The 11,913-nt window shown below is 41.9% G+C and overlaps 1 protein-coding gene across 1 annotated transcript; it reads right to left on the reverse strand.

Annotated features, from left to right (window-relative positions):
- Positions 1-5,991: 5,991 nt before the first annotated feature.
- Positions 5,992-10,023, reverse strand: LOC127772921 (lipid phosphate phosphatase 2-like). Its single transcript, XM_052298911.1, has 8 exons — positions 9,930-10,023; positions 9,268-9,565; positions 9,073-9,160; positions 8,879-8,988; positions 8,676-8,769; positions 8,353-8,541; positions 8,195-8,254; positions 5,992-6,505 (listed from the first exon to the last, which is right to left on the reverse strand). The coding sequence occupies exons 2-8, from the start codon at positions 9,520-9,522 to the stop codon at positions 6,351-6,353; spliced, it is 951 nt and encodes a 316-aa protein (XP_052154871.1). The 5' UTR covers positions 9,523-9,565; positions 9,930-10,023; the 3' UTR covers positions 5,992-6,350.
- Between the last annotated feature and the right edge of the window lie 1,890 nt (positions 10,024-11,913).

The following is an 11,913-nucleotide window of genomic DNA, read 5'->3' on the forward strand; positions in this document are numbered from 1 at the left end:
TGATGGTTTTTAGCTTAGCTAGCAGCAGGAGTGAGTGAATGTGAGAGTGATAATCTGATAAGACTGATACGATATATATGCTATGCTTTGCTTAGAGACAGCCGGAAAACTAAAGTGGATGCAGCATGATATATACTTTCACAGGTTGGGGAGATGGATGGATACATCGGCTACCAACAGAGAGGAATCTGGACATATATAACTAGCTAGTAGCATGCAGCAATAATATGCACTGTTTGATGCATGATATGCAAGAATGTTTTGCTATTTTAGCAGCAACAAGGTAAGTGAGAGGTAGATACATATGTCCTAGCATCGATCCTATAGCTTTACACATGTCCTGTTCATGTTGAAGTGTCAGTAGCTAGATTGCTTATCTTCTGTAAATGAATGAATTAATTAACTACTACCTCCATTTCAGGTTATAAAACTTTCTAGCATTGTCTATATTGATATAGATGTTAATGAATCTAAGCACACATATATGTTTAAATTCATTAATATTATATATATATATATATATATATATATATATGAATGTGGACAATGCTAGAAAATCTTATAGTATGAAACGGATGAAGTAGGTATTTGTATGCACATGAAACTCATCAACATATATACTAGTAGTTGATATGCTATATATTCTCTTGATTTGTGTATATGCAGCTAGCTAGCTTGTGCTAGGAGTTAGGTGATGATATATAAGAGAGTGCATTAGTCACACTAATAGTACTTGTTGTGATGTACGTAGTGGTGTACAGATGTTTCAGAATATCAGACGACTTTATGTCTAACTAAGAATATTTTTCCGTGATTTCTGAATCTTTTGATCTGAAACAGGGCAACATCCAACAGAACCAATGTCCAGCGGTTCTAAGATTTTGACCAAAGAGAGAATGAGAGTACTCCTTACTTTTAATTCTCCTTTTTCGAGCTGATACATCAGGCAACTCTTGATGCTAACTGTTTTCATGCCATTGTTTTTTACGCCTTTAACCGTGGTTCAAATCACGCCACGTATCTGGTTTTTGACGAAGCAAAGTAAGTTCCAATGGGAAGAGCTAGACAGGGATCGCGATGACACTTAGAAAAAAAATTAAAGTGTTTTTTTTTTTTGGCAGAGACCGGCCGGATGGATATATAAGCTGTGGTTGCTGCAGGGTTGTGACTTGTGAGGTAACCCATGGCCAGGTTCACCGGCTCTTGAAACATGCAGATAAACTTTGGGCCGCCATTTGCACAGATCGATGTCGTGGAGGCGCCTACACACGGCTCTTGCAGGCTGCAGCTAGCAAGATAGCAAGAGGAGGAAAGGCACTGCATATGCATGAATGAATGAATTAATGCTAGCTTTCTGCAAATTAAATTTTGATTAGTTTCATATATGAGGCAATTAGCTTGGTCGTATACATCTATGTTGGATATCAATAAATTAGTGCTAGCTGAGAAACCGGTATTAGAGGGTTTATATACTAGTGATATGTAGAGGCCAACTAACTTGCTATGATTGATGATGTACATCCGTGTTGGTAGTAAGGTTGAATTTTAATTAGTCCATTATCTTAAAAACAGTTAGTAGGTAATACGTTAACAGATTTTTCCTTTCAGCGTGAAGGATATGAAATTTTGGTTAGGAATTCGCGAAGAAATTTCAGATTTACCTGTGAGTCTTGTTAGGAAGTGTCTCCATGAGAAATTTTAATTTAGTTGAATTTAGCCAAAAAAAAAAAGGCATGTTCAGATTTAGCAAAAACCCGTTGAAGTTTCAAATTTTGTTGAAAAAAAATAATTTTGTCTCCGAATTAGATCAATTGTATTTGTGAATCTTAACTTAACCTTTGATACATTGTACCATACTAGACGACAATATTGCAATTTGCCAGCTGGCTAGTTTAGTTTTAACTTTATCTCTAAATTAAAGTTGGTTGAAAATTCCTTATACCTCAATTTGATGTTGCACTACTTGGCGACATGCATGATAATGATAGTACGATGGACCATAGTTTAACTTCCAAGAAACAAAAATAACACCACTACCTTGTCCATAAACACCCCCTTCAATTTTCAATATTATTTTCTCATCTGAATTTTCTACTGCTAGCTCACAACAGGATATATTTGTATATGTGTACACATGAAAATGAAAACATGAACAGTATGATGATTCCTAGTCTTTGCTTAATTAAAGCCGGTGTCAGAGAATTCAGGTTTTGTACAGCAGCAGTCTCACCACCGCCACCCGGTCGACTCACCTGTTCATCCTTAGAATTTTCTCCCGGCAACCACTGCTTCTGCAATCGCCAAGAGCTTTCTTGCTAGCGACACTAGCCTGGACACACAACACATTCAGATTTCAGAGAGAGACAGAGAGAGAATTTGGCGACCATTGACAAAGCTTAGCTAGCTTGGAACCCTTCATAATTCAGCAGAGTTCAAAATTCAGATATTATACAGGCAGGCAGACGCTGTAGAATTTGAATTCGAATGCAGTGTAATATGCGTTTCGGATCAGATATGCTTTGGATATTACTGCAAGTTGCATGCATGCTATGTTATTATTCCCTAGATTATCGGATTAATCTTATCATGTTCAGTGAACGCGAGATTAGAAGCAGCAGCAGCAGCACAAGTGGAATTAGCTACTAGGACGACTTCGGTATGGAGATCAGACAAGTGAGTGATATGTGCCGGGGCATGTTGCAAACTTTTTTTTTTTTTTGCCGGGTCAGCCAGCATGTTGCAATCTGAATTCAATCTGAATTTCTGACGGTGCATGTGGAGAGGTTGGCCATTGATGGCAGGTCAACCTTGCAAGAGATTGACTCCGTGGCCGGCTCAGATCTACGGACACACTGGTTTAGGTCATTGTCGTTTTGGTCTTCTTCATATGAATTTCCATTTCCCTATTTTCCATGCAAGCCCTTGAGCTTCCTTGATTTCACATTCTACCACTTGTTGTTGTGTTCTTTTTTTTTTAAGATAATAAAATTAATTATGGCCTTTGCTTCATACTCCCTCCGTCTCAAAAAGACTCAATTCTTATATGAAATTTTTTTTATATTAGTATTTTTGTTATTGTTAGATGATAAAACATGAATAATACGTTATGCATGGTTTATATTTTTAAATTTTTTTATAATTTTTTTAAATAAGACGAACAGTCAAATGTTAGACATGGAAACTTAGAAATTGATTTTTTTTTTGGACGGAAAGAGTAGAAGCTAAAACCGGTTACTACAAAGGTTGTTAGTCCAACGACTGTGAATTACACTTGATTAAAAGCAAGAAAAAACATATAAGCCTAAAGACAAAGATAACACCTACCGCTTAACTTCTTGTTGTGTAATGCTAGGTAATTAATGTGACAGATGGTGAAAGCGTGTTACTAGAGTCAAATGAACTTCACTGGCTTAATTAGCGTTGAACCAGTGCGAGTTAACTTGGCAATGTTTATCACTAACGCTGACGTAGCTGGTAATCCTTGACCTGGTCTAGTCTCACTGGCCGGATCAAGAAGCAATTGCAATTAAGCTTAGGTTTTACTTTGCCTGTTTCTTTAAGGACGTGTACAGTGAGTGATGCAACAAGTTGGAGCATATTTTTGTTGGTCATTGGGGGGCATGTAAGACGTGGTAAATAAGCCTCTTGACATTATTATTCATTGCCCACTGAAGATGCTAGCGCTAATTAAACATCTTTTTTATAAAAAAATGGATAGATGTTTAGGAGAAGATGAGTGGAGATATCTATATATAAGTTGGGAGAAGATGCCATGCCATTGGTTCAAAGTGGACAATCGTCAAACCTCACAGCAGAGCAGGCCCATTGGTATGGCTCTAATCTAATCTCTAATTTTTCTTTTTCTTATTTTGAAAAAAAAAGGGCTCAAATTTCTGTTTGACTCTGGGTTTTTAGTTTCAATTTATGAGTAATGATAACCATGTTCAGATGCTGACAAATTGGACGGCCATGAAATTTTACACTTACTGAACATTATCATCTAGAGGGAGCAGCATTATACCTGTCAGCTTCAGAGACTGGTATCTTGCAGGATGGCAAAACAATTGTGCTACCAATTAATCCAATTAAAATGTTCTAAACTGAAAGTGAAAGAGCGTGTGACCTAGCTAATTCCATCTCAGGTCTTGAGAGTCCTAATTAATCGTTAGATCATGTGGCAGTATCTGTCTAAACCTCCACGCATCCTGCATGCTACCAGAGAAGCTAATTCAGCTAGCTAAGACAGCATTTTTTCGAGTCAAAAATTTCAGAAGCTTTCCAACTCGTGGCCAACCACGATATTCCTTGGTAGCTAATTCAGCTAGGCCCAGTTCGTTCGTCCAAATCCATGTGCTCCCCCGTTTTGTCCTGTGCCTTGGTGGCTGGGTTCTGTGCAGCATGCTGCCTTGCCAAGCTAGCTTAGCATCAGGTGCCAAGCAAAGGGCAATGAGCTCAAGCAATCACAGACAAGTCACAAAGTGGTACACATGGAATGTGACCAATTCTTGTATGTTCCTAGGTTAAATTTTGTCCCATTTTATGCTTCTTATCATAAACAGTTTCAGATTAATGTTTGACGATGGGTGATTAATTAGGAGCTAAGTTTCCATGGTCCAAACCGAATCACAAACGAGAGGAAGGATCAACTGTTCAATACTTCGATTAGTCAGCATCAAGTTTCTTCAGAGATGGTTATACTGGAGATATCTATCCTTCCCGGCAAAGAAAGTTGCAAGTCAAGTCGCCGTGTCAGGTTCAGTTTGCAGTTTTTCTCTGTTTTTACATGTGGGAATGATAGATCCAGTGCAGGTGTGCAAGTCCAATTTAGTCAAGTTGTGCAGATAGATAGATAGATAGATAGATAGATAGATAGGCAGATGCTTGATAGCTCCATTCAAAGCTCACCACTACTACATATACTAGTCTGCATTCAAACAGTGCTACGCTGAACATCTTAAGACCAACAATCCAACATGACCAGGCTTTCTTTATCTCCTTTTTCTTTCTTCAGAGAGAGAAAGCCACACAGGAAAAAGAGAGCTTTTAATACCTACTCCCTTCCGTCCCAAAAAAAAGACAAACTCTGGGTTTGCGTGTCCAACTTTGACTGTCCGTTTTATATGAAATTTTTTTATAATTCGTATTTTTATTGTTGTTAGATGATAAAACATGATTAATATTTTATGCGTGACTTGTCTTTTTATTTTTTTCAAAATTTTTTCAAATAAGACGGACGGTCAAACATTGGACACGGAAACCAGGGTTTATCTTTTTTTGGGATGGAGGGAGTACAAAATGCTACTACAATCATAGTGAAGAAAAATGGAAAAAACTGTACCAACATATTTTAGTTTTCAGAAAAGAAAAAGGCTAAACATGAGGATAAAGTCATTAGGCTCTGTCAGAGTCATGATCAACATATGCCGTAAGTGCGAAAAAAATGCTTTTGTGATCATCAGTCATTCCAATTCCGTTGCCGGGGCGTTGGAAATTCAGAGCACATATCCCACTAACAACAGTATACTAGTGTAATGCAGCAGTTGACTTGGGCCAATCGAGTCATCAAGCCATGAAACACCATAGGATCTACTTGTTAATGCAATTGTGCAGCTGAATGCTGATCAGTTGGCTGCACTAGTCTAATAGTCGTTTTCAGTGGCTGCACAAGTCAAAATACGGCAGCTGGATATGCTGGACTAGTCGTGATGATAGACGCTGGCAAGACTGAAGACCAAGATAACGCTGCAGCTGGGAATCATCACTATCTGAAACTACACCGAGACTGCGACATCTCCCCTAATTCTGATGCCTCTTAGCCTTCTCTAATTATCGCTTAATTAACACGGTTGCATATATGCAACACACGATTTTGCATGGAAGCTAATTAGCTGTGTAGCTGATGAAACACCTGAACCGTGAGAAAACCATGTTAAGAAGAAGACGAAGAAAAATGTAGATGGAGGTATGTTTTAATTTGGCAATATTATTATCCGGTAGGTAGGATTCATGCATCCTGGACAAGGACTCTGAATTTAACACATGACTCCCTTATGATCATCATGTACAACTGTACAAGCCATCTCCATCATAATAATTCAGTTTACTACATGCATGAAAGTTATGTTTATTCCACTATCTAAAAGAACATGACAGTTATGAATGTACAATGTTTAAACTAATCTTCACTACAAGCTAGATGTATACACAGTAGTACATCACCTAGCTAATATCAAACTGATTAAGTGTGCAGGACACACCTTAGGTATAGCAAATGTACAGTGCCATGAAATGTTCTATACAACTGTACAAATTACTTCAGATATTCACAGCACTATTTCAGTTCTCAGTTCTCACCGAGCTCTTCGGCCTTCTTCCATGGAATCTAATGACTGGTTGTTGGTTCTCATGTCCAGGCCTTGATGATGATTTGAAGTAGCTGTTAGCTGCACCTGGTTCTCAACTTCTGGGTGAAGAATGTGCTCAAAGTATGCATGAGGCCAAAATCCTACAATTCAAAAGGTTCAGGTTTATTTTTTGACGCAAAGATTCAGGTTTATGTTTAACATTACTGGGCCTTCTCATTGAGTTGATCCAGCCTGAATAGGTTTAGCACGGCCCATTATGAATTTCAGAATATGGGCCTCAAAAAGTCTAACATGAACTACCATGTCTGACTGGGCCGGTTTAGTACGTTCCTTAAGCCAGTTGACAGAAACAAAAGGGTGCTTCACCAGCCGTCCCTCAACTTTACGTCAAGTTTATATCACATCCCTTATCTCCAATACTGAAATTTTCACCCCTAAATTATACAAAACCGTGTAATTTGGGTTCTATAGCAATATGGATGTCGGATTTCGCTGACGTGACATCCTAGTCAGCAAAATAAAATTAATATATAGGACTCACGTGTCAGCCCCCATCATCTCTCTCTTTTCTTTCCAAGCCTGGGAGAGAGGGTGAGGCAGCCGGCGGAAGAGGGTGGAGAGGTGGCTGGCCGCGCCCGACGGGAGAGGTGCCTAGCGAGCCTGGGAGAGAGAGGGGGAGAGAAGCGACTAGCAAGCCTGGGAAAGAGAGGGAGGGAGATGCGGCCGGCCGCGCTGACGGGAGAGGAGGCCGGTGAGCCTGGGAGGGAGAGGGGGAGAGAGGCAGCCGGCCGCGTCGGTGAGAGAGGGGAGAGAAGCAGCCGACCACTTCGCCTTCACACCGGCATCCCCCGCCCACTCCCTGCACCCAAACCCGTCGTTGTCTCGCCGCTTCCATGACCCTTCCGCCGCGGACTCCTCCTCCTCCTCCACCTACCGTCGCACAACATCTTCCACCTCCACCTCACCTACCTCCGCCGCAAACCCTCACCACTGCCGCCACATCTTTGCCTCTTCCTCCTCCCCAACCGCCATTGACAGGTTCGACAATGGCATCTTGCACCTCAACTCCTTCCTCCGCCGCCAGCGCACCGCCATCGGTGAGCTCGGCTTCGGTGGACGCCCAGCCTCGAGGTCCATGAAGCTCGTGCTCGCCGCTGCCTCCACCAAGAAGACGCGGGCGGGGTCAGCCGCGGCTTCGGTGGGCGCTCAAGGCGGCGGTGGAGCCTCTCGAGGCGGCGCTCACTGGCCGCCTCCCCCTCCCTCCCAGGCTCGCCAGCCGCCTCTCCCGGTCTCTCCCTCTACCGCTGGCAGCCTCCCAGGAAGAAAAGAAATATAAAAAAAAAGGAGAGAAAAGAGAAGAAGGGGGAGATGCAAACCCCACATTTTTTTTCTCTTCTAAGTGGGCCTTATTTTATTTTATTTTTTTGCTGACTAGGATGCCACGTTAGCGAAACCAGAGATCCATACTACTATGGGGCCCAAATTGCATGGTTTTGTATAGTTTAGGGATAAGATTTCTGGTATTGGAGATAAGGAATGTGAAACAAACTCGACATAAAATTAAGGGATGGCTGGTGAACTTCCTCAAGTCTATTCACTTTAGCTTTCCTAAAAGAGAATGTCTATTCACTTTAGCTGAGCCTTACATAAAGGTATTTGTACTATGATGTATATGTATTTTTTTCTTCAGAAAATGATGATGTACATGTACTTATCACAGCTTTTTAAAAAATATAAACAGCAGGAAAGGTTCCTATATTGTAGAAAAAATGTATGGAGAATTTACCCAAAAAAAGGAAGTGATTGAAAGCAAGAACTAAAGGCATCACCTTGTTCACCAGCAGGTGGTGGGAAGAACTGAAGGTAGCAGAAGGAAGCAACCACCAATCCTGCAGAGTGAAGCCAACATGACAGTATGATATCGTGCTCTGAAAAAGAGGAATTTGTAGCAGGTGAAAGGCAGCTCTGATCTTTCATGCAAACCTACCAAGAATTCCACCGGTAAACACGTCCTGCCAATGGTGCCAGTAGTCATCCACCCTTGAGACCCCAACCATCGCTGCAATAAGCAGAGGCAAGACGACAATGCAGAGCTTGGCCACATGCCCTCCTCTGTCGAACGCCTTGATCTTGCCGGCCAGGTACCATGACAGGAAGCCTAATCCGGCAAAAGACCCTGCAAGAACAGAAATGGAAGCTTGTAACTGCAAATCATTTCTAATTTTTAGCTTGGAAATGAAGTTTGGTTCAGTGTTCAGTGGAGCATTTTGTTTAACCACTACGTAAGCAGAAAATGGTTTTCAGGATTACATGAGGTATGGCCACTTGGGAAGCTCTTGTGCCCTTCTTTGATGACACTTTTATCCCCATGGCAGATGACACCTCTGGTGATGTTGTTGTACTTCTGAAAATAGAGTTTCAGAACCAGCAAGTTAATAAGTTATAGCCGGATTCATCTAGTTCTGAAGAACCCATGAACTGAACAAATTAACAGAAGTGGCAAAAGAACTCACCGGGATCCCGTCAGGAAAGCATCGCCAGAAGAAATTCGGGCGAGGCCGGCCAACGCCATCCTTGATCGCGTCGGTCAGGACGGCAGTGATCAGCACAGAAAACAGAAGCCCTGCATCCATAGCAAGCAAAATTCACAATTCACAATTCAGAATTCAGAATTGCAATCAGCAGCAGACAATGCAAAGAAACTTGCCTAGGATCGCATGATGCAGGTCATACACATTCCTCCTCTTCATGTATATCACAATGAAGATGATCATCGGCCCAGCGACAGCATATATCTGCGCCATCAACGAGAGCAAGATTTAGTACAGAACTGAAACATCGCACTATCCGGCACAGTTTTTTTCTTTCTGAAATCAAGAAATGGAGGGAGATGGAGGCGTACGGGGACGGCCCAGATGGGGACGGTGTTGCGCTTGAGCGGGTACCGGAGGCTGATCATCATGTCTTCTCCGACGAACCGGTGGAACGGCTCGATCAGGTTGAGGCAGGCGTCGATGGCGACGAGGAGGGCCAGCACGATCCAGTCGAGCAGGTGCAGCCTCGCGACCTTGGTCCCGTGGGTTCTCAGGTACGGGTGCGGGGCTCCCAGCCGAATGGCTGCCGGCGCCGGCGACGTCGCCGGCGGCGGTGGCGGCATCTTGATACAAGAAGAGGGGACTCAAACGCAGCAAGGAGATTCCCTGAAAAGAATTCGTCATTTCGATGCATATATAGCAGCTAATTCTGCTCATGGACAGGTCACGAACACGAAGACATGATCATTGATCAACTACGCGTTGTTAATTCATCGTTGTTCAGGCTCACGGACAGGTCATTTGCAACGGCAAGGAAATACTCTTGCAAGTTACAACTGCAAGATTCTCTCGTTCTTTCTTCTTTCTTTCTTTCTTTTTTATTACTTTGAAGGAAAGAACTACTCCTAAATGACAGCTGAAATGGCCAAGAAGAAGCGACAATTATAGGATGTGACCGCCATAATTAAGCCCATGGTTTGGAGTTTGGACATCAAAATGTTGAGGAGAGGAGGTGCAGAGAGAAACTCACAGGACGATGCAGAGAAGAGGGAGAAGAGCAGTGGTCAACGGCGGCCGATTCTCCTCCCCTCCACGGCTGTCAGCCTGTCCATTCCATTCTGTCGTTTTATAATGTGCTTAGTTTCACCGGTGAAAAATTTGCCCAGTCACGTCAAATATACAAACACACATTTAAATTATTAAATGTACACTAATAACAAAACAAATTACATAATCCGTATGTAAATTGCGAGACGAATTTATTAAGCCTAATTAATTCGTCATTACTAAATATTTACTGTAGCACCATATTATCAAATCATGCAGCGATTAGGTTTAAAAGATTTGTCTCGCAATTTGCAAGATGAAGCCTGTCCAGTCAGCTTCGCGTGCTATCTTCGCATGTATTTCAGGGGTGGTTGAGACTGGTGAACAGATCGGCTGACGAGGATGTTTCTGTTGTTGGAGGCTGCAACAACGGATCAGTCGTTGCTGGCTTGCTGTTGCTTGGAAATGGAGATGCTTGTGTGGATCTGTGAATTTCAGTCCAGCAATCCAGAAGGCAGAAACAACCTTATATTTAATCGGTTGCGTTTCTGATGAAGCCAGATGCAAATGCTTCCTGTTTTTCTATGCAGTTTGATTGACCCTTACGGATTAAGGAAGTGCCGAAAGTTCAACTAAGAACTGCGTTGAAGGTCATCTAGGAAAAAAAGGGAAGATTCGGCCACTTTGACTGCACTTCGTCGAATTCCATCAGGCTTGGGGAATTTAAAAAACAAAGTGAGATTTAAGGGGCTGTTCATGCCAAAATAAATAAATTTGGTAATGCCAAAATTTTGTTAAGTTGGCACTATTATTAAAATTTTAGCAGAATTTCTTATGTATTTACCAAAATTTTACAAAAATAAATAAATATATGCATATCTTTGACAACTTAAAAAGAAAAGTATGGTTTGAAATGACATCATCTAAACTGTCCCTAAGATTGTTCAGGAGCAGGAACCCCCTTTACGTACGGGCCACGAGCCCACGGGCCACGTGAGAAGAGAAAGCGGCCGTGCCAAGGCCCCAACTATCCATGGGCCACACTGTCCGGGACGGCCTCGCGTGGGGGCCCACCGTCAGGCAGGCCGCACTCCCCGTCACCGAGATGTCAAACCGGCCCATATGCTATCCTTTCCTTTTGCTGGGCCAGCGCCAGATGCCCCGGGTCCTTTTTCTCTCATTTTCTCATGTGAGATCATCACAATTGACTCCAAAATGACGGCTTCATTTTTCAAAAAGGATAATCTTGAATACTTAGCACATTCCAGTTTGACACGGATGAGTGAATGACGTGTGTTAAATTGTCCACGTGAATCAAAATTAGTAGTAGTACATGACATCTTGGCTCAGCCTACCAATTACTCCCTCCGTCCCAAAAAAAAAAGACAAACTCTGATTTCCGTGTCCAACATTTGACCGTCCGTCTTATTTAAAAAAATTATGAAAAAATTAAAAAGACAAGTCACGTATAAAATATTAATCATGTTTTATCATTTAGCAACAATGAAAGTACAAATTATAAAAATATTTCATATAAGACGAATAGTCAAAGTTGGACACAGAAACCCATGGTTTGTCTTTTTTTTTTTTTTTTGAGACGGAGTGAGTACTCCACAGTTACTAACAGACAAAAGTTTAGGAATGTACTCCTGTTACTACTGTACAGTACGAGTATATCCATCCGAATTTTAAAATTTGGGTACTGCCAAGTTGCAAATGCAGACAGCGAGACCGAGTTTAATTTTCAGCTAAATTCCAGAAAACGAAACTGTACGTAGACAAGTGTCAGAGGACGGCAAATTCCCACCAGAACGGTTTGCATCCAATTAATTGCCTTTGTCTCTTGCCGTGCTACAAGAGGTTGTCTTGTCTTGTCCCGTTGCATTCCTAATCCTACGTGCCATATGCTTCCATGTATTGTCCTCGGTTGCTTGTTTAGCCGAAAAGTAGAGGGGAATTTCAGCTGG

Source organism: Oryza glaberrima, chromosome 5 (genome assembly GCF_000147395.1).
Source record: "Oryza glaberrima chromosome 5, OglaRS2, whole genome shotgun sequence".
NCBI lineage: Eukaryota > Viridiplantae > Streptophyta > Magnoliopsida > Poales > Poaceae > Oryza > Oryza glaberrima.

Excerpts from the sequence above, each read along its gene's own strand:
- LOC127772921 (XM_052298911.1), bottom strand. The coding sequence starts at position 9,522 with ATGCCGCCACCGCCGCCGGCGACGTCGCCGGCGCCGGCAGCCATTCGG. Across the intron at positions 9,161-9,267 it reads TCCCCATCTGGGCCGTCCCC|ATATATGCTGTCGCTGGGCC; the intron begins GTACGCCTCCAT and ends TTGATGGCGCAG. Across the intron at positions 8,770-8,878 it reads GCTTTCCTGACGGGATCCCG|AAGTACAACAACATCACCAG; the intron begins GTGAGTTCTTTT and ends CTCTATTTTCAG.